Source organism: Mirounga angustirostris, unplaced genomic scaffold, assembly GCF_029215605.1.
Source record: "Mirounga angustirostris isolate CCGP_5_RB_7025 unplaced genomic scaffold, mMirAng1.0.hap1 SCAF_15, whole genome shotgun sequence".
NCBI lineage: Eukaryota > Metazoa > Chordata > Mammalia > Carnivora > Phocidae > Mirounga > Mirounga angustirostris.
The window spans coordinates 92,283,550-92,308,912 of record NW_026991723.1 but is presented as its reverse complement, the minus strand read 5'-3'; the positions used below and the strand labels follow the sequence as shown (position 1 = coordinate 92,308,912).

Genomic DNA, 25,363 nt, shown 5'->3' with positions numbered 1-25,363 from the left:
TGGGGCCCACGTGGCGGCACCTCAGCTGTCAGCAGAGGGCACCGTGGGCCCCTGGAGGTCAAGACCCCAGGCTGGACACACCCTCTGTAGCTCTGTTCTGGAAAAGTGAGGCGTGATGTGATGCTCTGAGAGTAGTTCTCAGGGGCCACACCTTGTCAGTGCATGTTATTTCCAGAGTAAACCTGTGTCGTGGCCCTCCCCCATTTCACAGATGAGCAACTGAGGCCCAGAGTGACTTGTTCATTCATTCATTCTTCACTCGTTCAAAACAAACAAGAACGTGGCCGACTGCCTGTTCTCCCACGAGCACTGTATTGGGGCCGGGGTCCAGGAGACAGAGGGGCCTGCCAGTGAGGAGGGAGAGGCAGAAGTGAAGACAGGGAAACAGGAAGGCCGGAGTTCGGATCCAGGGGACTCACGCCTGGTAGGGGCAGCCAGGGTGGGCTTTGCAGCAGAGGGATGCTTGAGTGTAGTCTCGGGGGTCACTGGGGGACAGTGCAAGCTGGGGCGGGGGCTTTGTGGGTGCAGAGCATGAGGAAGCCCAGGTGGGTGGGGTGCGGGGCTGGGGGTGAGGGGCTCGGCCCCCTTGGAGGCCGACCCAAGGCCAGGCTGAGGAGGTGCCCCCCAGGCTGCGGGATGGCCACGGTGAGGGCCCTTAGGGTCTGTCTGGCGACAGGCTGGGAGCAGGGAGGCCAGCGCTGAAGAGGGCACCAAGGCTCAGGAAGAAGGATGGGGTCCAAGGAGCTTCCCATCTACCATCAGCCCATCTCTGAAAAGGAGTTCCTTCCCATATGAACAATTATGGAAGGGAGCCATGGCATCTGATTTTCCACTTAAACACGTATTTAGTGAATTGCTATGGTTTATTGGGCGCTTGGAATGGCCTATAATTGCATCAGGTGGTAGAGATCACACTGGGAAGATGCTCCTGGTGACGCTGCTGGGTGGTACCCCTCCTCCGTCTGCTCTGGGGTGCCATCATTCCTGCTCCATGGAAATCGAAGCTCCGAACGACAGGGCCGTGGGTCCTGGTTCTCTGTCTCTCCAGACCTGAGGCTGCAGTGAGGTGCTTAAGAACACTAGCTCTGGCATTGGGTAAGCCTGGGTCAAATCCTGGCTTGAGACCCCTTTTCATAGGTGAGCACTGGAGGCCCAGAGCGACTTGCCTAGGATCCCTCGGTGTCGGGATTTGAACTGGCCTCTGTCTAGCTCCTCTGCAAAGCTTCCTGCTTCCTGGGCTGGCTCACGGCTGGTGACACGGTTGTGGCCCCAGGCATTTAGAGTGACTGCAGGATCTCAGGAGCCGAGGGGCACCTGCTTATAAACTGTGAAGTGCTCAGGGCAAGGACAGGGGGCGCAGCCAGCTCGCGGCTTATTCAGCGATGCTCCCGTGGGCTGACATGTCCGCTGACTGTGTGTCTGGAGTGCGTGGTGGGGAGGCCCGGCACCCCCACCCGGCCCCCTACAGGGTGGGGACTGGCTCCCGGGGACCATCTGGGGGACCAGAAAATCACGGCTATTTCATTATTTCAGGGCCTGGAAAATTACTATTCGTGACAGCAAGCTTAAAAATGAAATAATAAGTCTGTCCTTTTAAAAAGCAAATTGTGACACTGGAATATTCATGAGCTGTGACTTCACGGGAATGGCAGCCGGGAGATTAGCATTCGGTTAAGTCAGCAGCACAGGAATTTAGGGAAATGCACTTGTCACTCTGAGGAAATGAGTGATTAATACTTTTCCTGTTTGCGGGGCCCTTAACGGGTGAATTTTTAATGTAATAATTAATTAACCTTGGGACCACTCCTATCTGCCAGGCTCCCAAGGCCTCAGGTCCTCGGGGGCGGGGTGCAGCCGGCTTGCACAAGCCCCGCAGGGTGGGTGCCCGTGACCTCTCGGCTGGGGCTTGAGTAGAGTGCCCCCCAAGCCTGCGCCCGCCCGGGACCTCAGCATGGCGTTACTTGGCCACAGGGTCTTTGCAGATGTGATCAGTTAAGGATCTGGAGATGAGGTCATCCTGGACTGAGGGTGGGCCCTGTATCCCGTGACAGGTGTCCTCTAAGACGAGGAGAGGAGAGGCACGGGGAGGAGAGGGAGATTTGGGACACAGGGAGCAGGGAAGACGGGGCAGCAACAGGTGCGGCGCGTGTCCATGCCGAGGGGCGCCAGCAGCAGGCCGGGACAGACCGCCCCCACAGAGGGGACCAGCCCTGCCCACACCCGTGGCCTCCAGAGCTGGATGAGAGTAGATTCCTGGTGTTGGAAGCCCCTGCTTTGTGGGACACTCCCACACTCAGCGACCTTGGGGGTCAGTGCCGGACGGAGGGCAGCTGAGCGTGGGGCTGCATCCTGGGAACCAGGAGGCCCCCAGACCCTGGCAGCAGGTGCTGGGTGAGGGCTTTTGCGTGAACAGGATAAATGACCAGATGCCCGCCTCTCCTCTCTCAGGGCCTGGGTCTCCCACTGCAGGGTGTTGGCCCAGAGCTGTGCTTTTCAAACTGGGCTCCCCAGGGCACCCACAGGGGTGACAGGGTTGTTGCTTCTTGTTGGGTGCCTCAGTTTACCCCTCAACCACCTCCTCCTACCTCTTGCTATCTGGAGGAGAGCTCATAGTCATCCTTTATGGCCCGTTCCCATTACCCTCGCAGGGAGTTGCTGGCCGAGCTGCTGTGCCCTCAGAGTCGGGCACCACCCAGCCGGGCTCCCAGCAGGGGTGCTGAGAGGACTCCAGCTGGGCCCTGCCTGCAGGTCACACGCGGGCCTGCAGGACCGCGGCTCGCCCCCGCCCTCTAGTGGCCGCCTGGAGGCACCGCTGGGCAGCCGCTGTTGGAAGCTTTGGGTCCCCGCAGGCTGGGCCGCCCTGGGGGCCAGGAGGGCCAGGGTGGACGCCCCTCGCAGCCAGACTTGGAGTCCCCCTAGCCAGGAGACGCCCTCCAGCCTTTGTGGCCCAGCCACTGCCTGCTCGGGGCCCAGGACCTGAGTCCGGGCGGGAGCCAGAGGGGGTGGGGACACCATGGGGAGGGAGGTCAACCCCTTGGTACCACCCAGGGCTCTTCCTGGGGACTCTCGGTGCTGGGATGGGAGCCAAGGCTCGTGCTGACTCCCCGTTGGGCCCTGGGCCTGCCACGTTCAGACCAACCGGCCCTTCTTCCTGAGAACACCTCCCAGAGTGGGCAGCCCCCTTATTCTTGCTGCACTTCCAGCACACAGTAGGTACTAAATAAACACAGGTGGGGGCGAGGCAGGTGCACCAGGATGAGTCAGGTGCATGATGTGCTTTAGAGACCAGCATCTGTTGGGTGGGGGGGAGGCAGGGGTTAGACACGGGGAGAAGCTCAGCTGGCTGTGGCCAGGCCGGTGGGGAGCTCTAGGGCAGGGGGAGAGGCTGGGTACTTATACGCCACGGCTCAGCCACGGGAGGAGTGTGAACTGTGACCCTGCAAAGCAGCAAAGACAGCTGCTGGCCGCTCCCCAAAGCTGGGTGGCAGTCTTCCCTCTGCCTGTCCGCACGTGTCCTAATCCTCACCTGGAAGAGGAAACAGCTCGGTGCATTCGACTGCCTTCCAGCCCTGTCCCCTTGGACACCCCTGCACATCCACCCCTGCACACAGAGAGCAGAGCTCAACATCCTTCCCTCCCTCCCCTCAGGTGGCAGCACGGCTGTGCACCTGTCACCTTGTCACGGCCTCCTTGATTTTGCTCTCACCTACACCTGCCCTCCATCAGACGCATTTCCAAGCCGGGCTCGCCTCTCCTGCCCACAGGACACTGTCTTCACTGTCTTGGTTCAGGCCCTTCGCATCACCCTCTGGAAGGACACAGTAGCTTCCTGGCTTTCTCCTGCATCCAGGCAGCCTCCTGTCCTCCTCCCTACCCCCACCAGAGTCACCACCATCCACACCGCAGCTCCCACGGCCTCCAGTGAGGTCCACTTGCTGTAGCGCAGCTTCCTGTGTCTTCGCCCCACTGGGCCCCTCCAGCCTCCTTCCCTCCCCTCACCGCCACAGTCTCCCAGGTCTCCCAGCCTCTGTGCTGAGAGACCGCCCCTCCTTTCCACATGCCATTGCTCCATTATTCTCCACTTCTCATTCTCAGCCCTCCTATGTCACGGGGTCCCCTAAGCGACCCTGATGCACCCCTCCTCTCTGGCTCTTCTTGCCCAGGTGTCCTTCTGTCCCGTAAGCCCTCGTCTGCATAGCCGTCAGCTCCTGCGCTGGGCGCCTCTTCCCAGGGCAGAATTCCGGTCTCCGGCCTTAATCATTCCTGTGTGCTCAGTGAGTAGCGGAGGGTCTGACTCATGGAAGCAATTACTAAACACTAGACTGGACAAATGAGATTCGGACATAGTCAGAATGATTCTAGGGGGGAGTGAGGACATGTGTACAGAGCAGCTTGGGAACAGACCCCAGGACGACCTTCCCATTTAGACTGCCAGCCTCCTAGAGCAGGGGCCCTGCGCTGTTCGTCTCTGCTCAGTAACGGAGTTTTGGATGAATGAAGGAGTGAGAGGCTGCAGATCAGTCACCTCGTCTAGGTCTGGCCCAAAGGGCCGCTTCCATATCCACCATCCTCACAGGGAGTGCATGCAGAGTCCCCGGGGCAGGTGCCCCAAGCTTCTGCTAGCGGTTCTGCCACCTGAGCCGAGGGCCGCACCCCGGAGCCTCTGATGCAGGAGGTTCAGGTGAGGCGGCGGGACCGCACTCCTAACAAGTTCCCAGGTGCTGCTGTCGCTGGGTTGGGGACCGGCTTCGAGAAATCGCTCCAGAGCAGTGCCGTCCAAAAGAAATGCAATGGCTGCCTCGTGTGCAATTAAAATTTTCTTGTAGACACCTCTTTAAGCAGTAAAAAGAAGCAGGGGAAATTAATCCAGTACTCCCAGACTGTTATTTCACGATGTAATCAATATAGGGGCGCCTGGGTGGCTCAGCCGGTTAAGCGTCTGCCTTCCGCTCAGGTCACGGTCCCAGGGTCCTGGGATCGAGTCCAGAATCGGGCTCCCTGCTCGGCGGGGAGCCTGCTTCTCCCTCTCGTCTGCCTGCTGCTCCCCCTGCTCGCGCGGCCTCTCTCTCTGTCAAATAAATAAAATCCTTTCTTAAAAAGATGCAATCAATATAAAGACAACATTGAGTAATTCTCATCGCTTTGCCCCGCGAAGTCTTGGAGATCTGTCGTGTATTTTACACTCAGAGCCCACCTAAGAACGGACCACCAAACTCAACGGTCCCGCGCGCCGGGGGCCGCGGCGGCAAAGCGCGGGCAGAAGCGGCCCGGATGGAGCCGCAAGGGAACTACAGCTCCCGGCATGCATCGGGCGCCCCCGGACGCCCTTCCGGCGCGGCGGCCGCTGGGGAACCACACCTCCCGGCGTGCTCCGGGCGCGCGCCGCGACGCGCTTCCGTCGCGGCGGAGACAGCGCGCCCCCGGCGGCCCGGCGGCGGGAGCGAGGCGGCCGCTCGGCCCGCGGCGAGTGGCGGGCGGCCCGCCGAGGGCAGCCGGGGCGGGGCGGCGGCGCCCAGCGGGAGGGCGCGCGGGCGGCCCGGCCCCGCCCCGGTGACCTTCACGGCCCGGGCGGCGGCGGCGGCGGCGGCGGCGGCGCGATGTTCGTGCAGGAGGAGAAGATCTTCGCGGGCAGGGCGCTGCGGCTGCACATCTGCGCTTCCGACGGCGCCGAGTGGCTGGAGGAGGCGACGGAGGACACGTCGGTGGAGCAGCTCAAGGAGCGCTGCCTCGAGCACGTAAGGCCTCGCCCTTGGCCGCCGCGCGCCGGGCGCCGGGCGCCGGGCGGCTGCGGGCCCGCGTGCTGCTCCCAGGGGCGGGCGGGGAGACCGAGGCGGGGCCGCGAGGCCGCCGCGCGCCGCGGGCCCTCCCGGCGGCTGTGCCTGCGTGCTCTCGGGCGAGGCTCTCGGGGGCCGGCGAGCGGCGCCCAGGGGAGGGGGCCCGCCGAGGACGGGCCGTCCGTTCCCCGCAGGCCGGCCGCGCCGCCGCCCAACGCGCGGGCCTGACTGGTGGCGGGGCCCCGCTTCCCGCGGCCTCTCCGCCGACTCGTGCGCGGGGCCGGGGCGGGGGCCCCTCGCCGGAGAGCCACCTTCTGTGCATCGCTGGCGCGGGACATCCCCGTGTGCTTAGCTGCCTGGGTTGCTCGCTTTGGAGCTGGTTCTGGATGGCCTTATCTCCGTACTTGTCCCCGGGGGCGGCGGGGACGCCTGCGCGACTCGGGCTGCGACGGAAACTCCGCTGGGCACCCTGAGTGTTTTCTTGTCACAACGCAGCTCAGCCTTCGGTGCGGAGTCCACGTGGCGAATGACCTGCGTCCCTGCCGATGGACTCCGGGCTGTCGGGCGGTTGTACCTGCCCGGGGGTCCTTCCGAGTCGCTTGGGGTCGTGGTTCTGCGGCTGGTGCTCTGCCGTCCAGGGCGGCTGAAGAGCCCTCTGGTTGCCGGACTGAGCCCTCTTCTGGGACGTGCTGGGTGTCGGTAACTCACATCGAGGAGGAGGGGCGCCAGGCTCACACCCGCCGGCCGGCGCGCAGTCCTTTCTTCTGTCGGGGCCTGTCACCACCTAGGAGACCCCAGGACCCGGCCGTTAGCCAGCAGGCTGTTAGAGCCAGGCACCGCTGTTTGTCTAGCGGTGTCCTTTTAACAAAACCCTCCCTCAGGTGCGCGTCCCTCTGCCCTGAAACCCACCCAGGACAGGAGCTCCTCGGGGCTGGGCCTGTATTCACGTGTCCAGGGCCAAACAAACGTGTGGATCACTGGAATACGTGGAGATGGGTTGTCGGTCCAGAACTGCATGGACTTGGCATGCCACCCGCTGAGTCAGGCAGGGAGAAGTCAGGGGTAAATGGGAGTGGCATTTCGCTTAACTCACTGATTTACACAGCTGTCATGATGTTATTTTACGAAGGGGAACAGGAAATGAGAACTGTTTGATCCACAGGTGCTTGCTAATGAATTTCAGGAGCTCTGGGGGTTCATTAGGCAGCCAATTTGAATAAGATGCTAATTATCATGGACCTGGTATTTACTATTCCAGTCGGGATTGAGGTGTGTCGTTTGGGACTTTTCTGGCACTCTCCTACCTTAAGTCGAGATTTTATTCCACTCTGCAGTCTCTCCAGGTGTGGAGGAGCGGCGTAAATCGGGGGACCCGAGAGCTGAGTTGTCAGAAAGTATTCCCACCTCGGTGCCCGTCCTGTTCTGTAGGCAGGGTGCGCCGCCTCTCGAGCCAGCCAGAACGCATTAGTTAGAAAAGAGAATTCTCGAGTTGTGTACTCGAATGTCACCCTGGAAATCGTTCCCTGAATGTCCTGTTGCTGCAGGCAGTGAGGCTTCGTGTGTGCTTGAGCTTCTGTCCCGCCTTCCCACTTTGCCCCTGGGTGCAAGCTGGCATCATGTTTTCCTTCCTCCTTGAAGGGGACACTGTGGGTGTCTCCCCACCCCCTCCACTTCACCCCCATGGTCCTGCTGGGAGTGTGTTGCTTTCTCATTGAGGGGTATTATCATCAGAACTCTTAGGGAGATGGATTGCCACACTTGCTTTTCTCTTTTGGGGTTTTTATATTGATTGGGATCTTTCGTGAAATTGCCACGACATAACCTGTACCTGTTCATACGGCTGTTAAAGTTTCTTTCTTTTTTTTTTTTTTTTAAGATTTTATTTATTTGAGAAAGAGAGAGCAAGCACACGGGCAGGGGGGAGGGGCAGACAGAGAGGGAGAAGCAGACTCCCCTCTGAGCAGGGAGCCCCACGTGGGATTCGGTCCCAGGACTCCAGGCTCGTGACCTGAGCCAAAGGCAGAGGCTTAACGACTGAGCCACCCAGGCGCCGCAAGCTGTTCACGTTTCTTAGATCACATGACAGTGCGTCTTCGGACGACATAGGGCATCAGGTGTAGGAGGAGCCCCTGTTGGCTATTCTGGGGAGGAGGCAGGTTCAGCAGGTGTCACAGCCTCCCTGCCCGGGCAGTGGGCTTTTCCGGGGCTATTTTGCTGCCATACTCCGCTTGCTCAAAGTGCTTCTGCTGAGAACAAAGACCCAGAATGAAGTAACTGCGCACAGTGCGGATGACTCACGCCTGTGTTGTGTTCCTGGCACGCTGTTGGCATTCTGCACAGGACGGTTGTTTCAAGAGCCAGATGAGGATTGTTTTGGAAAATTGTGTTTCATAGACCGTATTCTGAACTTGTCAAATCCACTAGCCTGCAAATTTCAGAATTAGCAGAAGCACACCCCATATTTCTGGGAGCAGAGCCAGTTTCGAATTCAAGGCGACACTCGGGGGGTCGTGTCTGCTGCCCTAAGTGGTAGGAATGTATCCTCCTGTGGGCTGGGTTCCACCTGCGCCCCCTTCGGCCCTGCCAGTTTACGTGAATGTGTGACAGCCCCCCGAAGCCTTCACGCCACAGGTCTCGTTGCAACCCCCTATGGCCTGGACGTCAGTGCCCCCCACCCTGGTGTCACGTTCTGGGGATTCTGGGGCCCTGGCCAGTGAGCTGTAACTGCGTGCCGGTCCACCCCCTTTGAACGCCCAGGAGGGGCCCTGCCAGCGGCTCCTGCAGCTCCTGGGTCTGGGTGGTGGTCGCTTGGTGAGCCAAGGGCCGAGCAAAGGCCGGTTGCTCTCCTCTCGGACTTGTGCAGGCGTTGAAGTGGTCAGGCCCCTGTTTCTGGCTCTCTGTGGACTAGCTTCTCTCTTGGCTGTCTCTCAGCCCCTTCATGTATCTGGAAGAGAGAAGAAGTGCACAAATCATACTTCGATCTTTAGGTTTTCAGGGAACAGTGGACCTGCTATTTTCGTTTTAAAATGACTCTCCAGATCTTTCCAGACGAAGGAAGCGATTCAGGTTGCCACTAATTACCAGCAGGGTATTTTAGGTCAGGCTGTGAACCTATTTCAGGAGTACTTAGTGGGTTGGTGGACAGATCGCTGCCCTAGGGGATCAGATGTTGTGGCATTTTGTTCAGCTTCCAACATTCATGGGAGTTCTTTGACTTCATCTGTGCCTTAATTTTCTAGCTAGTAACCAGTAAATGCCTGGTGTGGCTTGGGGTGTCAGGTTCTAATATCATTAGAGTTATGATTTATTTTGTCTTGAAATATATGACTTTGTCCCCCCCAGTGTGCCCAGGGGAGCTTAGAAGACCCCAAAAGTGTGACCCACCACAAATTGATCCACGCTGCTTCGGAGAGGGTGCTGAGTGATGCCAAAACAATCTTGGAAGAGAACATCCAAGACCAAGGTAGGGGGCTCACAGGGCAGCGGTGGGAGCCATGGCGCCGCTGGGAGCCGGGGAGCGAGAGGCGAAGGCGCCCTCGGCGTCCGAGTCTGTGCTCCAGGCTGGGGCCGAGCAGGGAAACTGGGTCAGCTAAAATGGTTTTATTCTTCCTTTGTTAAAACAAAGTGTGCATTATGGGCTGTTTGTGAAAAACAGCACAAACCGAAATTGGACAAGCAGCATCCATCTGAGAAACCAGATGTGAACTTTATTTTTAATTCTGTGTCAGAGCAAGACCAAGGCCTCCAGAGCTGCTGCAGGCTTTATTCTGGGGCTGGAAAGTACAATTATGGTTATTGTTTCAAATGTCCTAGGAAGATACTCTTATTCTGTGCACATCTGTTTAGTTGCTTAGAGTTTGTGTCTGGAGGCTTTTGGGGAGAAATCTTTGGTTTTCTATTTGTCATTCAAAGGATGATTTTAATTCTGGGATTCTCTTAAATAATCTCTTTTGAAAGTACTGTTTATAGACCTTCATTGAGCGTGGAGGTCAAGCCCACAACCAGGTGGGAGCCGGCCGACCTTGCGCACGCGGCCTCAGTTTAGCTCTGAGGATTGAGGCCAGCTCTCCAACCTCAGAAAACTGAGCCCATTGAAATGAGGACGTTTTGCAAGATTCCCACCGGTTCTTTGCATGGTTCTCAGGGCTGTGCTGTGTGTGCCTCCTGGGCCACCAGTCACTGTGTGACCCATGGCTGGGTTCTTGCCACGCTCTGGAAGCTGTATGTGGGCAGGAAGGCAGGGAAGCACGGGCTTGGCTTAGGCAGCACCCGGGGGGAGCCCCTGCTCGTCTGGCCTTGGGTCCTCTCGCGCCCATTTTTTTTTTTTTTAAATGATTTTATTTATTTGAGAGAGAGAGAGAATGGGGTGGGGAGTGGGAGAGGGAGAAGCAGGCGCCCCGTGGAGGAGGGAGCCCGATGTGGGATCATGACCTGAGCCGAAGGCAGACGCTTCACCGACTGAGACCCCCAGGCGCCCCTCTCTTGTGCCCATATTGCCATCTTATGGAGGAAAACGGTAACCAGCTTGACAGACGTCTTTTTTTCCTAGATGTCTTACTGTTGATAAAGAAGCGTGCTCCCACTCCACTTCCTAAGATGGCTGACGTCTCGGCCGAAGAAAAGGTCAGTTTCAGAGTTTGGAACCGGAAGTCTTGGTTAGAGTCTCCCACCCTCCAGCCCGTGAGAAAGAAACCTCCTGGGTACGAGGTGTTCCCAGACCCAGCAGGGCCCACAGTCAACAATCACGGGGGCCTCCTGTTGTGGCCGAGCCCCTCCTGGTCAGGGGCAGGCACGCAGGGAAAAGCCTCCACGCTGTGTTCTCTGGGCTGCGCGTCCGGCACCTTCTCGAGGTGAGGGTAACTCCTGAGACCCTGTCAGGCCTGCCTCTTGTCTGCACCCACAGGACAAGGAGAAGGAACGCAGGGAAGGGGTGGTGAGCGGCGCACTAGGGCCCCTCTCCCGGGAGTGCAGGCGCGTGCGCAGTGAAAGGCCAGGGTCCCCTAACACCTGCGCCCAGGTGCAAAGCGGTGCCATCTTAAAAGGCAGCCACACTGATTTCACAGTTTTCCTTTGTTTCGCTCGGGTAGAGTTTCTTATTCATGCTTTGAAATGCTAGGGAGAGTGCTCCCCCCGGAGAAAGCGGGCCAGACTCCTCGGGCTGGGCCCCATGCCTGCCAGCGGAACGAGCTGTCAGGGAACAGAGCTATCTGAGGCCCTCCTGTGGGTCAGGCGGCATAGGAGGGGCGCCTTTGGCTTCGCATGCCCCCTTATCTGTGGCCACACCTGGCCAGTGCTGGCTCGCACACGGGCCGGCTGCTCACCCCATCTCCAGGAGACAGATCGGGGCCTGCTCTGCCCCACCCCGAGAGCTGCCCGCGCGAACCGCAGTTCTCAGGTTATAGTGTTGGCTGTGGGTGACCAGTGTAGACAACGGGGTTCCCACCGCCCCGGCACCTCTGGGCGCCTCACAGCACACTGTGGACCTCACTTGGCAGGTCACCTTTTCTGTGCACTTAGTTGCAAAATGAAACATTGTAAGACGTTAGTGCCTGTTTTTGTGAGTTAGTATTAATTTTAGGTGAAAATAGTACACATTTATGAAGTCAAATAACATTACCAGTCTCTTAATAAAAGCAGCCTCCTCCCACCTGCGTCACGTGCCCTAAAGGTGCCCTCTTGGAGCTCTTTCAGCCATTCCTTCAGTAATTCTTTTTCTGATTTCAAAACCACATGCAGAATTGGTTCTTTTTTTCTTTCTTTCTTTCTTTTTTAAAGATTTTTTATTTATTTTTGACAGAGAGAGAGAGCACGAGCAGGGGGAGCGGCAGGCAGAAGGAGAGGGAGAAGCAGACTCCCCGCTGAGCAGGGAGCCCGATGCGGGGCTTGATCCCAGGACCCTGGGATCATGACCCGAGCCGAAGGCAGACGCTTAACAACTGAGCCACCCAGGCATCCCAGAATTGGTTATTTCTTAGAATACCAGTTTTTGATTCTTTGGCTCCTTGATGTCTGGAGTGTTAGATCCTGACACTGGTTGAAGATCTCAGGGTTTCCATCAGTGTTAATGTGCACGTGCTGTTGTCCGTTTGGAGCGAAGGGTCCTGAGATTATTTCTCCTTTTTCATGTTTCTCCTGGAATCAATAAGTACCTTGTCAACTTGTTTTCTATAGGATTATCGCTAATTTTTTGAAATTCTTTGCTGGGATCGATAAATCCCTCTGGAAGCAGGGTCCCCTGTACGAGACCATCTGCCAGTCCTTGCTGTCCTGGAGACATCGTCCCTCCAGCTCCTCCCCGCGACACCCCTCTTCCTCAGTGGCCTCCAGGCCTGTCGTGCAGCCTGGGCCTTCCTGCCTCACCCCTGTGTTAGAGCTTCTGAACCTTGTGTCTTGTGTATCTGGACACTTCCTGTTGCCACCTGTCGCGGTGCCATGGACGCATCAGCCTAAAACTGCACACAGCTCCTGGTCTGTAGGTCAGCAGTCTGGGCAGGCTCAGCTGGGCCCTGCACTCAGGCTCTTGGGTTCCAGTCAAGGTGTGGCTGGTCTGCATTCCTCCAGGGAAGCTCTGGGGAAGGGTCTGCTTCGGGCCCCTTCAGGTGGTTGGCAGTTCCTATGGCTGAAGGGCCGAGGTCCCCTTTCCTTTCTCTGTCAGCCGGGGCGCTTTCTTTTGGCACGTGGGGCCTGCCACTCTTCCTTGCCATGTGGTCCCCTGCATCTCTGGAGCCAGTGACAGAAAGAGCCCCCTCCTTTTTCAGGGCCTGCCTGATTAGATAAGGCCTCCCAAGGCAGGTCATATCCTTTCCTTAAAATTGGCTCTGCCACAGCATGACCTTACCCAGGGCGCAACCATCCTGCTCACAGGCTCTGGGATTGTGCAGGCATGATGGCCAGGAGTGGGATCTTAGGGCCATCTTCAAATTCTGCCAGCAGAATCCAGTGTCTTGCAGTTGACTTGTCTCTTGGTCTGGTGGAGCCTGGCTTCCTCTGGCATCTAGAAAGGGAAGGGAATCTTGAGGCCCTGCACTTCAGCATCGAGTGGCTGTTGGTGAGCGCCAGCCATGTGCGTGCACAATGAAAATGTTGGTCCCTGCTTCCAGGGTGTCCATGGGGCCGTGGGACTGAGGACTCGTCTTCTGTGCATGCTCTGCTCCCTCTTCTCCCACTCCCTCCGGGGTCTCTCAACATCTGGGGAGGCTGTTGAGAGCTCTTAGATTTCATGGTTTGCATGGATGCAGGTCTTCCGCCTCTGCTGTGCTTGGCATGCAGAGTCTGGAGATTCATGTGTTTTTGTTTTGAAGTTTTTCTGGATTGTTTTTGGAGAATGCCCTCCTCTTGTTTTCTTTTCCCTCTTTCTGGAGTTCCTGTTGGTTGGATGCTGGACTTGCCTTCAGGATGATTTCCTGGACATTATCCTCTAACTGTGCTACGGCCTGTTGATCTGGCCGTGATAGTTTACATTTCCCAGTGGGGACTTGGTCTCCGCTGATGACAGTGTCCTGTCCGACGGTTCTCTGGCATGAAGTCCTCTTCCTTTTGTTCTCTCTTTCATGCTTCTTTACTTTTCCCCTTCTCATTTTGGTCTCTTTCTTTCGTGTTGGGGGCTTTCCACACGCCCCTGCCCCTCCTTAGCTGCCTTCTCAGTAAGAGGCACGGGGGGCTCACCGGCTGCTCTCTGTGCCCAGTGGGGTGTGCCTGCAGCTCGATGGGCTTCCCTGTGGGGCAGACCCAGCCCTGTGCGCCCCCTCCCCACAGCGGTGAGTCTCTTGCTCAGTGTCCTTACAGCCACTAGTGATGGGGGGCTGGGTCTTACTGTCAAGGATTAGCATGGTACCTCCTTTTCCTGCTGCTGAGCCCAGGCTCCCTGGCTCGGGGGCTTCTCAAGTCTGCCCCCCCCAGGTGGTTGCTGGCTGAGCAGGGTGGTAGGGGAGCGCTGTTCTCGGCTCCAGCTGCTCACTCCCAACCTGCGCTTCCTTTGGGCTCTGGCATTGGCCTGGAGTTGCCGGGCCTTGTTTCTTGTCAGGCTTCTGCTCTGTGCTGACCCCCTTTCTGTTTTCTGTTTTGGAAGAATGGTCTCCATCTCTCCCGCTCTCTGTCTCGGGAGTCTTTACCGTCTGATAGGGTCGTGCTGTTGTAGCAGGGCTTCGGAAGCAGGCGGGGTGAGTGCGCGTTCCTGGCCCCGGCACAGCCACAGCTCACGTGTGACGGTCTCTCTGTGGCCACAAGGGACCGTGTCTGTCTGCTCTCCTGCCCTGCCACCCTCTGGCCATGACAGGCAGGAATTGTGTCCCAAGTGAGCACCGAACCCGCAGGGACCCTCTGCTGCCGACGGAGAGTGATTCCCTCCCTAGTCAAGCTCTGTGTGCTCAGCTTACGTGGTCTTGCCTTTTACTGCTCTCATATTCATTTCTGACTTTCTAATTTTCTGTGTAGAAAAAACAAGACCAGAAAGCCCCAGATAGAGATGCTATCTTCCGAGCAACTGCCAACTTGCCGTCCCACAACATGGACCGGGCCGAGGTTCAGACCAACGTCAGAGACGTGAGTGCTCGCTGTGGGCCGCACCTCGGGCTCCTCACACCCGCGTGAGGGCCACATGGCCTCTTGGCGGTACTTTGGGAAGCCGGGGTGAAGGGCAGACAGGAACTCTGCGTATAACCTAAAATTATTTCAAAACATAAAGTTTAAAAAGACATTGGAAGGCAGGACTGAAAAGATAGATCCTACTGGGAGTATATTAGAGTTTTGCGCTAAGTTTGGCAAAAACTTGTAGCTAGAAGTCTGGACTCTTACTTTGGATTGGAAAGTTCTAAGCTAAAAACGTAGAGCGTGTCCAGTGTCCCGTGGACCGGCCCAGAACCAGGGGTGAGCCTGTGCTGTAGAGGACTGGGACAGCGTGGCCACCTAATCCGAGAGTGCCACCTGCTCATGTAGCAGCAGAGAGTTCCCTACTGACCAGGGCATCGGGCTCTGACACACGTCCCCAGGCTGTGTGTGGGATGGCCCCACGGTGGCTCTCACGTTCTGAAGCCTGTTGTGGGGAAGAGGGGCGGCTGACCCCTTTCTCGCCCGTGGGACTGGGGACTGGTCTGTCGGGGTTTCTGACTGCATTCCCAGCGGCCTTCTTCCTCAGTGGGGGCCAGTTGGCTGCAGCCGATGCTGCTGTGCCGGCCAGCCTCTGGCCAGGGGAGAATCGGAGGCCCGGGTCTGGGAGGCCCATCAGTCAGGCTGATCTCTTCTGCTTACGTAGTGGGCTGGCGCTTTCTGCGTTGGCCAAAGGGCTGAGCAATGTTTCCAGATGTTTCTGGTGTCGCCAGCCAAGAAGCCATGCACACAGCCCATCTATGCCAGCCAGGCCTCTCCTCCCCGCCGGGCTGAGCCCTCCTGCCGCTCTGTGGCCCCACCCACCTCTTCCTCCATTGGTCTCCACATTCCGGAACCAATAGCGGCATATAGTTGGGCTCAAAGATACAGAGTTGTAGGGCCCAGGAGTGTGGTTACACATCCAGGCAGGTCTCTTGGGCACTTGGAGAAGTAAGAGCCTTCTTTCTGTCCCTGCAGTTCCAGACAGAACTCCGGAAAATCCTGGTGTCTCTCATCGAGGTGGCACAAAAGTTGTTAGCGCTGAACCCGGATGCAGTTGAACTGTTTAAGAAGGCGAATGGTATGAGCATGCCCCAGGTTGACTGGATCCTGCGTTCAGACCCTGCTGTGTGCCCCGCCTCAGAGGCTGTGTCCGCCCCCTGCGGTCCCCGTTCACACTCGTGGTCCCCGCGTCAGTACTGGGGAGACTGAGAATGCTTTACGTTCGTACTTTCTGTTGATGTGGGGCTCCTGTTCAGCCTGTTGGCTGAAGGTTCCTTGTTGATTTGCTGAGATTTAGGGGGTTTGGCATGCAGGTGGGGCCCTGAGGCTCTGGGGTGGGGGGCAGTCCTCGCAGTAGCCTGGCCCTCACAGGTGGCCCCATCTCTCGCCTGCAGCGATGCTGGACGAGGAGGAGGATGAGAGAGTGGACGAGGCTGCCCTGCGGCAGCTCACGGAGATGGGCTTCCCGGAGAGCAGGGCCGCGAAGGCCCTTCGGCTGAACCAGTATGTCCAGGCCATTTCCTCCCCTTGCTGCGATGCTGTGGGGCTCCCCCGGGGTGATGTCCTCCGTCCTAAACTCTTAGATTGAACCACTTAGAGTAGATGTGAGCTTTTAAAGAGAGACCTTAAATGGCGTCCCAGAGGTAACTTGGTGGGGCATCTCGAAGTGTCTTAAGACAGTGGCCCTTGCTGGGAACGTGCCGTGGGCAGTCTGTCCTTCCGGGTCCTCCCGGGGCCATTGTGTGCAAGCACCACATCAGAGCCTGTGTGTGTCAGGGACATGGCGGCTGGAGGTGCGTGCAGTGTGCCCTCCAGCAGCCTCCCGTGCTTGCCTGGCCGCAGCCACTCGCTTCTGCGTCTACACATGGACCCGAAGCAGATGACTTGTACATCAGAGGACAGTCCGTGGGCTGTGCTTCTTTCTGCCGTGGACCTAGATTCTCGAGTGTACCTCACCAGTTTGCTCCCCAGGCTCAGTACTTGGGTTTCTGTGCTCTGGCTGGGGTCTTGGGGTTGTGTGGGGCAGGGCCCAGAGCGCCACACCCTTCGGTGCTGAGATTCTCCCGACGAGGGTCACCAGAGAGGCTTTCCCTGGGGATGTCAAGGAGGCTGGAGGCCCTGGGACCGGCCTGGGGGTGCTGGAAAGAGTCCCCTGTTGCCTTTCAGCATGTCGGTACCTCAGGCCATGGAGTGGTTAATCGAGCATGCGGAAGACCCGACCATTGACACGCCTCTTCCGGGCCAGGCCTCACCAGAAGGGGCGCAGGCCGAGGCCGCCCCTGAGGTTGCCCCTGAGGCTGCTGGGACTAGCACGGGAGATGAGGAGCCCAGAGATGAGCTCACGGAGATCTTCAAGAAGATCCGGAGGAAAAGGGAGTTTCGGGCTGACGCTCGGGTATGTGTTCCTGGGCCCGGGGGCAGCCAGGCGGGGTTGCCGTTTCTCCACGTGGGAGTAAAGCTGGGTGAGGGGCTTATAGACAGGCCTAAATTCAGTTTTAAGTTGCCCTCCCACAGATCCAGGTGGCTGTTTGTCCTCCGAATAATTGGCCGACACGTTTGTCATCTGAAAGCGACAACAGGATCCTGTCCACGTTGTCACTGTTGGCAAGAGCCACGGGCTCTGGCAGGGCCCCTGCCCAGGATGGGAGGATGGTGCGCTGCAGGATTGCCTGTGGACGGGGAGGCTGGGCCGGCTCTGACGATCTGGTAACCCTGGCGTCTGCAGGCTCCTAGGACCGGGGGCCCGGCCGGCTCTGGCCATGTTCCGGTGGCTGATGTCGGCGTACCGTTTATGGCTGTTGCTTTGTCGTCGTCTTGTTCTTGATGCTTCTGTGGCTCCCTGTTCTCCACCGTTCTGTTCTTTTACTAGGCTTCTGGTTTCCTCTTGGACGTTTTCTGTGCTTTAAGCCTGCGTTTTTCTTTCAGATTACAGATGCATGAGCTCCAGGTGTTAGGGCCCCGAGTCCACACACTCTCGTGATTCTGCCCGGGGTGTGGTGTTGTCAGAGTGGGCTCCCCTGCGGGCGTGGGTTTCCGTGGGAACCCCGTGTGGCTGGGTTGTGGGATGCCCCCCGTGGGTGATTGTGAGGCTGTTACCCTGGGCTGAGTGACACCCCCCGCCGGGGGCCCGGTTTCATGTTAGGCGCACAGGCAGGGCTCCTGGGCCCCCATGTGGTATAGGCCGTGGCTCTGGGGTTGACGCTTCCCTGCCCAGGGGCCCCTGCTTTTCCACCTCCCCTTTCCTTTTGTGGGGCAGACCCTTGGCAGGGTCCTGGTCTCAAGCTCCAAGTCCTCACCTCGTAGGGACCCAAGGCCCACATCCTGTCTGGGTTTGGCCACCAGACCCCTGCCCCCAGGCCCTGCTGATGGCTCCGGCCCGTTCCCAGGGCACGGCCTTTGTCAGGCTAGCTTGCTGCTGGTCTTTGCTTTCTGGTGAGCTCAGCTGTGCATCTGGAAGCGTTTCTGCAGAGCTGGAGCTGGTGTTTCTAGAGCCCGGTCTGTGTGCTGGGCCTCGGACGGGGGCCGCGCCCTCGGACGGTGCTTTGTGCTCTGCCGCGCGGCTCCGGGCTTCCCCTGAGGGTGCTCCCGCGTTGTCCTCGTCAGGCCTGCCACTGCTCAGCCCTGTCTCGTGGGTGCCACCTCAGCTGTCTCGATGCGCTCTTCTCCCAAGATGGGCACCTGTGCGGGGCCTTCCTGTGGCCTCTTTGTGGGAGAGGGTCTCTGAACGTTGTTATAGAAGGCTGTCGATGCTGGGCCAGCTCGCCACAGTCCCCCGCCCTTTGGTCCTACAGCATTCCAGAGAAGAGCCCGTAAGGACAGGAGTGTTTGCGTGGTTCCTGGGAAGCCTGGGTCCGAGAGCAGGGCTTGCACTTGAGACCAAAAACAGACTTTCTGCTGTCATTCCCCTCCCCCCACACGCCCCATGCCAGTGGTGGGGGACAGCAGGGTGCGGTGGGCAGGGCAGGAGTGAGTGCGTGGACCCCTGGCAGGAAGGCGGGGGCACATGCCTGCGGTCACCGTGCGGAAGTCCTAGGTCGTCGCTTCCCCAGGCTGAGGTAGGAGGGAGTGACGGGAGAGGCTCGTTTTTACTGACAGTCATGGGGAGGCTACCCTAGCCTTAGATTTAGTGGGAGCTTCCAGGCGATTTTATGTGACTTGGGTGTCAGACTGTGGCATGGTGGGTCCTTCTCCCGGCATTCGTGGGTGGAGCCCCCCACCCCTGGGGGTACGAGCTGGTTCAGGAAAGCACACAGCGTGGGTTGTGGTAGGAAGGGCTGCCTCTTGAGCTCCCTGTCCACCATCTGGCTCTGGTGAAAGTCTGTCCTGACTGCCACCTGCCCCTGACTTCCTTCCTGTCGGGTGCTCTTTGGGACACCTGACAGTCCAGTTCAGGCTGAGCCCGGCCCGCTGAGGTGTGGCACTCTGTGGCCGAAGAGTGTGCCAGGGTGCTGCGGGTTGCTGCCCCGCGCTGACGCCCAGGAGCCCCGCGGAAGTAGGGCAGTTAAGGCGGGAAGGTCAAAGGAGAAGACAGGGACCTCATTCAAAAGTGTGATTGGATCTTTAAAGAATTAACAAAATCTTTACCTTTTTTTCTCAAAATGGACTCTTAAAAATCGTGTAAAAGTCAAGAATAGGGGCTCCTGGGTGGCTCAGTCAGTTAGGTGTCTGCCTTCGGCTCAGGTCATGATCCCGGGGTCCTGGGATCAGTCCCGCATCGGGCTCCCTGCTCGGCAGGAAGCCTGCTTCTCCCTCTGCCCCTCCCCCGACTCGTATGTATGCGTTCTCTTTCAAATTAATAATAAACAATATTAAAAAAAAGTCAAGAGTAAAGTGAAGGATTTAGTGTCTTACGTGATTTTTGTCCTGAAAATGGACGTCTCCCCCACCCCCTAAAACATTGAACGTTGGGTCATTGTTCCCTCCGAGAATCATCAAATGTTCATACTTATAGCTTAAATCTTATTACATGTGAGATGTTTAAAATTAATTTTAGTGTCATGTTTTAAAGATAAAATCTGAAGAGCCCCCCCCCCTTTTTTCTTCACAAATTGATATTAATGTGACCACTTTAGTCTTAAATCGGGTTTGCTTACAAGGCGTCTCCCTAATACCTGTCATTGTGGGTAACGAGGCCGTCTGTCCGCAACGAGCTCATGTGTGGTTGTGGAGACCATTCTGTCCAAATGTGGGGACCAACCTACGAGGGTCTGACGTTGGCGGGGCCTGCCTGTGGCATGCTGGGATCCGCGGCTGCGCCGACTCGGCCTGGCTGTGGTCCGTCTGTTGCTCAGAAGGACGGACTGATTCCGTGAAGCTGCAGGGAAGCAGAATTGGGCCCCAGGACGCCCTGTGCTGATCTCGTCAGGCCCCCACTAGGACGCCGTGCTGACACGTGGCCCGAGTTCGCGGACACTGTCGCCTGGCCCCCGAGGCGTGCTGCGCGTCCTAGCCCCGGGCACTGAGTGGTGTGCGTTCTCCTGCAGGCCGTCATTTCCCTGATGGAGATGGGCTTCGACGAGAAGGAAGTGATAGATGCCCTCAGAGTGAACAACAACCAGCAGAACGCCGCCGTGAGTACCCCGTGTCCGTACGCCGGGAGGCTTCCCTCCCCTCGCCAGCAGGATGCGCCCAGGACAGTCTGTGTGTCCGGCTCCTTCCTCAGGCGCTCTGTTGTTGGCTTTCCAAGAGAAGCGAGAGGGGAGGTGGTCCGATGGTATAAAATGTTTTACGAGTTCTTTGTCTGTCTAAGAAAGTACATGTTCTGTGGGCGAGAGTGTGATTTGTTTACTAAGTTTGTTGAACCAACAACTGCGAATCAGCTGGCTCCAGGCTCACCAGCAGCCGTGCCCACGGGACTTCCCGGGGACGCAGCCTGGGGTTCTGTGCATTTCTTCACTCTCCTCCCAGTACTGTGGGTGGGTCCTGCCTCACCCCTGTTCAGTGGCCGAGGACCGAGAAGTCACAGCCGTTTGCCTGAACTGCGGTGCGGGGATCAGCGTGGCTCTTCCTTCCCGATGTCCGAGCCCCTGGGCCTGGGCCCCACCCTGGGAGCAGCCCGGGGGGCAGCTGGTGCTGGTGGGGGCTCCGGAGGGACTCACGGGTGTGGCTCTTGCGTTTGCAGTGCGAGTGGCTGCTGGGAGACCGGAAGCCATCCCCCGAGGAGCTGGACAAGGGCATCGACCCCGACAGCCCTCTCTTCCAAGCCATTCTGGATAACCCGGTGGTGCAGCTGGGCCTGACCAACCCGAAAACGTTACTAGGTACGTGGGCTTCCCCAGGGGCAGACCCACCACACCCCACAGACGTCACTGAGTGATGGCGATGTGTCCACCACTGTCCGTGACTCCTGCCTGAGTCACCATGGGGCTGGCAGGCAGGCTGTGCTCACGGGGTGACGGCCTCCTGTGTGACGGCTCCAGACGAGCTCCGGAACCAGTTAGAGTGGCCCGTCTGGATTGGGGGAGCGTGGGCGGGTGTTTGCCTTTGCTCTTCTTGTTGTGGAGGACTTCTTTGGCCCCCGTTTTGTCTGTGAAGCACAACACATGGACAGAAGCGTGTGTGATTTTTCTAACTTAAAGAATAACGGTAAGACTGATAGCCACACATCTACGTTCAGCTTCAGAAGACGGTGTTAAGGGGGCGTCCGGGGGGCTCGTTGGTTTAAGCGTCTGCCTTCGGCTCAGGTCATGATCCCACGGTCCTGGGATCAAGTCCCGCGTCCCCTGCTGCACCGCTGTCCCCCTCCAGCCCTGGGAGCGAGCCTTCATTGTCGCTCAGGCTCCTCAGGGTGGTGCTGCCTGTGTCTGTCACCCGGAGCCCCCGTCCCCTCGTGCCTGCGCCCGTGGGCAGGGTGGGTCCTGGGCGGGCTTCTGCGTCCAGTGTGACTGTGCCACGGCCATGTCCCCGCTCTGCCATCTGGTGGGACTCGCGTTGCTGCCTTGTGTGCGGCGCTGCTTTGGGCAGTCTGCCTTCCCCGGCCTTGCCTGTGGGCCGGGCGTGTGCAGGTGGGGCGGCGGGGATGCATCCGGCTGCCCGTGTGCTCCGCCCCCGTGGCCCCCAGGATGCCTGCCGAGAGCAGCTGCCGCCCCGGCGGGCACAGGTGTCTGCGAACTTGGCCCTCGCCGCAGCTGTGAGGCCCAGCCCCTCCCAGAAGCTTCGGCCATGCTGGGACCTCAGCTCTGAAAGGCCCATCTTTTGGCTTCTTTTTCTTGCATCATTTTTCTCATTCAGTCACAATTTCCTCACATGTGCTGGACGCTGATCTTTTATTAGTCTATTTGTATCTTGAAAATCGTTTTCCCATTGCTGGCGTTTTTGCTGACTGACTGTGATGTATTTTAACGTATTGAAAGTGTATGTGTTTCATTTGAGAAAACCCTCTGAGCTCGAGGCGAGGAAGATGTTCTCCTTTATTTGTTTCTAGGAGTCTTGTCAGTTTTGCTTTTCTCATCTGAGTCTGTAACCTACCCGGGAGCGTGTGCAGTGCAGAGTAGGGAGCTTTTCTCTTGGTCCCCAAGTTCTGGCCTTCGGGGGCGCGTATGTACGTATTTTCCTTCCCTGTGCGGGACGCGCGGGCCCCTCGCTCGGAACCCGGGCTCCCCTGCTGCCTGCAGGCCTGACCGGAGGAAGGAACGCGCTGCCTTGGGTCGGTCCGCAGCCCTCTGCTCTAGGCTGGTTTTGTCTTTTCTCCAAGAGGGGCTTCCATCACGACGGACGTGGGGTTTTACTGAATGTCTTCCCCATCTGCTGGGAGGGTCCTGTGGTGTCACGTTTGCTCACGGGGAGCCTTTCCTCACATTTCCGAAACAAGGCAGGCAGAGCCGGTGTCCCCCGGCTGGCGCCTGGCGGGGCTGTGGCCTGCGGATGGCGCTGGGGGCCCTGGTGCTGCCCAGCATGGGAGGGGCCGCGGCTTTCATGCCCGGGCGCTCCGCCTGTCCCCGGGAGGGCCTCCCACGGCCGCCAGGCCCCCACGCCACACGGGGTGCACCTTTCTGATAAGTGTTTAGGGTAACCGGTATCACTTGAGATGAGATAAAGCGCCCACCATAGCTCATCTGGCTCATAGCTCATAGCGAGAGAGGACGCAGAAGCCAGCGGAAGTCTCCTTTGCCCCCACCCCCGGTCGGCGGGTTTCCTTCTGGAGCATCTGCGGGCCTGTGTGCTGTCCTAGTTTACTCCGCGTCCTGCCGGCGCATCCCTGTGCTGCATCTTCTGGCCTCACCCTTTAATTTTTTTTTTTTTTAAAGATTTATTCATTTTAGAGAGAGACACACACACAAACGGACCGTGTGTACACGCGGGAGAAGGGGCAGAGGGAGAGAGAATCCCGAGTAGACTCCCCGCTGATCATAGAGCCCGATGCAGGGCACAATCTCACGACCCTGAGCTCACGACCTGAGCTGAGATCAGGAGTCTGACGCTTAACCAACTGAGCCACCAGGCGCCCCTTGGCCTTGCTGTTGTAAATGGAGTTTAGCGGGTACAGATCTTTGATTCTATGCAGAGGCCTCGGGTTGCACACGCTGTTGCCGTTTTTAGTCACTCAAACCGCTCTTCCCCTCGTGGCCTTGGGCCGGCCGCGGTGACCGCCCCCGTCTGTGCTTCCTGCTTCGGGTGCAGCTCGTGTTCCTGAGGACAGCATGACCGGGTCGGGGCAACGGTCCCCCCCGCCCGCACCCCCACGCTGCGTGTGCTGGCCTCGCATCCCCGTGTGGCCTTGAGCATCTGCCGCCCACTTCAGTTGTGGCCTCAGCCTTCGAGCCTGGCTCGGAGCTCTTCACATGTTGACAACTACCCTCTGTCACACGTGCAGACTTTCTGTTTGCCTTTTGGTTTGGAATAATTGTCTTTCTGGGATTGTCAAGTGTAAGTCCTGCAGAAGACCTTCCTCATGTACACACCCTTCTGTGGGGTCTCTCGCCGACACCCCGGTTCATGGTTTTGTTCAGCCCTTTCCTCCCGGGAGGAAGCCAGACGTGGGCTCCCTCCCTCACTGGACCCCCACGCCGCCCACGTTACCTCTCGTTCTCCCAGACACCCTGGTGTTCTTCTGGGTTCTCTGATATTTTTACCTGGTTTTCAGAGGTTTCGATCAGGAGGGACCCCGGTGATTGTTTTAAGGGCTGGGAGGGCTGTCCATCCTAAACGCGATGAAATCCCACTTTTCTGGTGAGCCGTGGTCCCACGTGACCCCAAAGAGCTGCCAAGTCGTGGAGGAAGCAGCTCCCTGAGGCCCACGCGCGTGGGGCGGCTCCGTGCTGGCTCGGGGCTGGCTGCCGGGCGAGGGCCGCTCATGCCCGTTTCTGAGGGAAACGGTTTTTTTTTTTTTTTTTTAAAGATTTATTTATTTATTTGAGAGAGCGAGAATGAGAGAGAGTACATGAGAGGGGGGAGGGTCAGAGGGAGAAGCAGGCTCCTCGCTGAGCAGGGAGCCCGATGCGGGACTCGATCCCGGGACTCCGGGTTCATGACCTGAGCCGAAGGCAGTCGCCCAACCAACTGAGCCACCCAGGCGCCCCTGGAAACGGTTTTATAGAACTGTTTAGACAATTCATTTTATGTTGTGGAATTGTTCAGTTACATTTTTATTATTTTTTTGCTTATTGACTTATTTATTAAGATTTTACTTTTAAGTCGTCTCCGCACCAAACATGGGGCTTGGACTCACGACCCCGAGGTCACGAGTCGCCCGTTCCACTGACTGAGCCGGCTGGGAGCCCCTCGCTTATGTTCTTTAAAGTCATTTCCTTGAGACTAAAAGTTGATTTTCCCAGTCAGATATCGTTCCATGTGCAGCAGTGTCTTTCTGTCTTTTCCGCGTCTGGTGATTTTGCCAGGCTGGGATTGGAAGCAGAATTACTGACTCATAGGCTGTGACTATTTTTAAAAGATTGCTGACGCCGTTGCCAAATCGCTTTCCAGAATCCGTGTGCCCGCGGGTGCACAGGCCGCCGCCGCCCGCCCGGGACGGGGACGCAGTCCTCGGACTGCGGCTCATGAGTGTGGTAGCAGACGCTGCTGGGGGGCCGTTGAGGGGGTCGTGCGTGGCCCCCGGTGACGCAGGGCTCGCCCTTTTAGGACAGCGACTGCCAGGTTCCTGGCTGCGAGTGCGGAGGAGCTGCCTCAGCCGGCCTCGCTCTGTCTTCCCCACAGCATTTGAAGACATGCTGGAAAACCCCCTGAACAGCACCCAGTGGATGAACGACCCGGAGACCGGGCCAGTCATGCTGCAGATCTCCAGGATCTTCCAGACCCTGAACCGCACGTAGGCGACGCGGCCGCCCGGCTGTTCTGCCCCAGCGCCCGTCCCAGAGCTGGGGGCGGCTCCAGCCCAGGCCCTCTTCCTAGCCCCAGCCAGTCGCAGAAGAGCCTGGAGACCCCTGGGTGCCGCGGGCTGCGGGGGAGGGGGTGGGGCTGGAGGGGCCTCCCTGGAGCCCGCCGTCCGCGCCCGCCCTGGGCCGTCAGGGCGCGGGCTCCTCTCACGCTTTGATCTTGCGCTTGACGACTTGTGTGATGGCAGTGTGCACGGCTGCGTCCAGCCTCTGACAGCGTTTACAGACGCGGTGGCTGCTCTGGGAGGGGTCGCCTCCCCCACAGGGTCCCTCTGGGCTCTGGAAACGCTCCTTGACCCGACCCGTAGGCGCTGCTTGCTCCCTGGAGGAAGGCATGTTTCAACCCAAAGTGTTAACGTCAGTACTAACAAGTAGAGGAATTCACAGGTGATTTTTCTTTAATAAATAAATGCCCTTTTTCCTACTGTCTGTGTTAGTGTTATTTTAGTGCTGGAGAAGAACCAGTTTGCGCTCCTGACATGGCGCGCTGGGTGCCCCCATGGGCACATTGACTGTCGCGCGCGCTGTCTGCGGTGAGCTCGCGTTCCGACTGGAGCTCGGGGCTCCGCAGGCACGGGGCCGGGGAGCGCCCCTAGGCCCCCCGAGGCAGAGCGGGGCGCCAGCCATTGGCCTCCACCACCGTTCCCTTTTTAAACATTATTGGGGGGGGGG

At 58.4% G+C, this 25,363-nt stretch overlaps 1 protein-coding gene across 2 annotated transcripts; it reads left to right on the top strand.

The window, feature by feature from the left end:
- The first annotated feature begins 5,480 nt into the window (after positions 1-5,480).
- UBAC1 (UBA domain containing 1) lies at positions 5,481-25,116 on the top strand. 2 transcript variants are annotated; one of them, XM_045883497.2, is made up of 10 exons: positions 5,481-5,735; positions 9,117-9,237; positions 10,324-10,397; positions 14,208-14,315; positions 15,336-15,438; positions 15,755-15,863; positions 16,527-16,755; positions 19,844-19,930; positions 20,482-20,620; positions 24,513-25,116. In XM_045883497.2, exons 1-10 carry the CDS (start codon positions 5,598-5,600, stop codon positions 24,626-24,628), a joined length of 1,224 nt encoding a protein of 407 aa, XP_045739453.1. In that variant the 5' UTR covers positions 5,481-5,597; the 3' UTR covers positions 24,629-25,116. The 2 variants fall into 2 exon arrangements, with proteins under 2 accessions (XP_045739453.1, XP_064435944.1); XM_064579874.1 differs by having other exon boundaries at positions 24,438-25,116.
- The last annotated feature ends 247 nt before the right edge of the window (positions 25,117-25,363 follow it).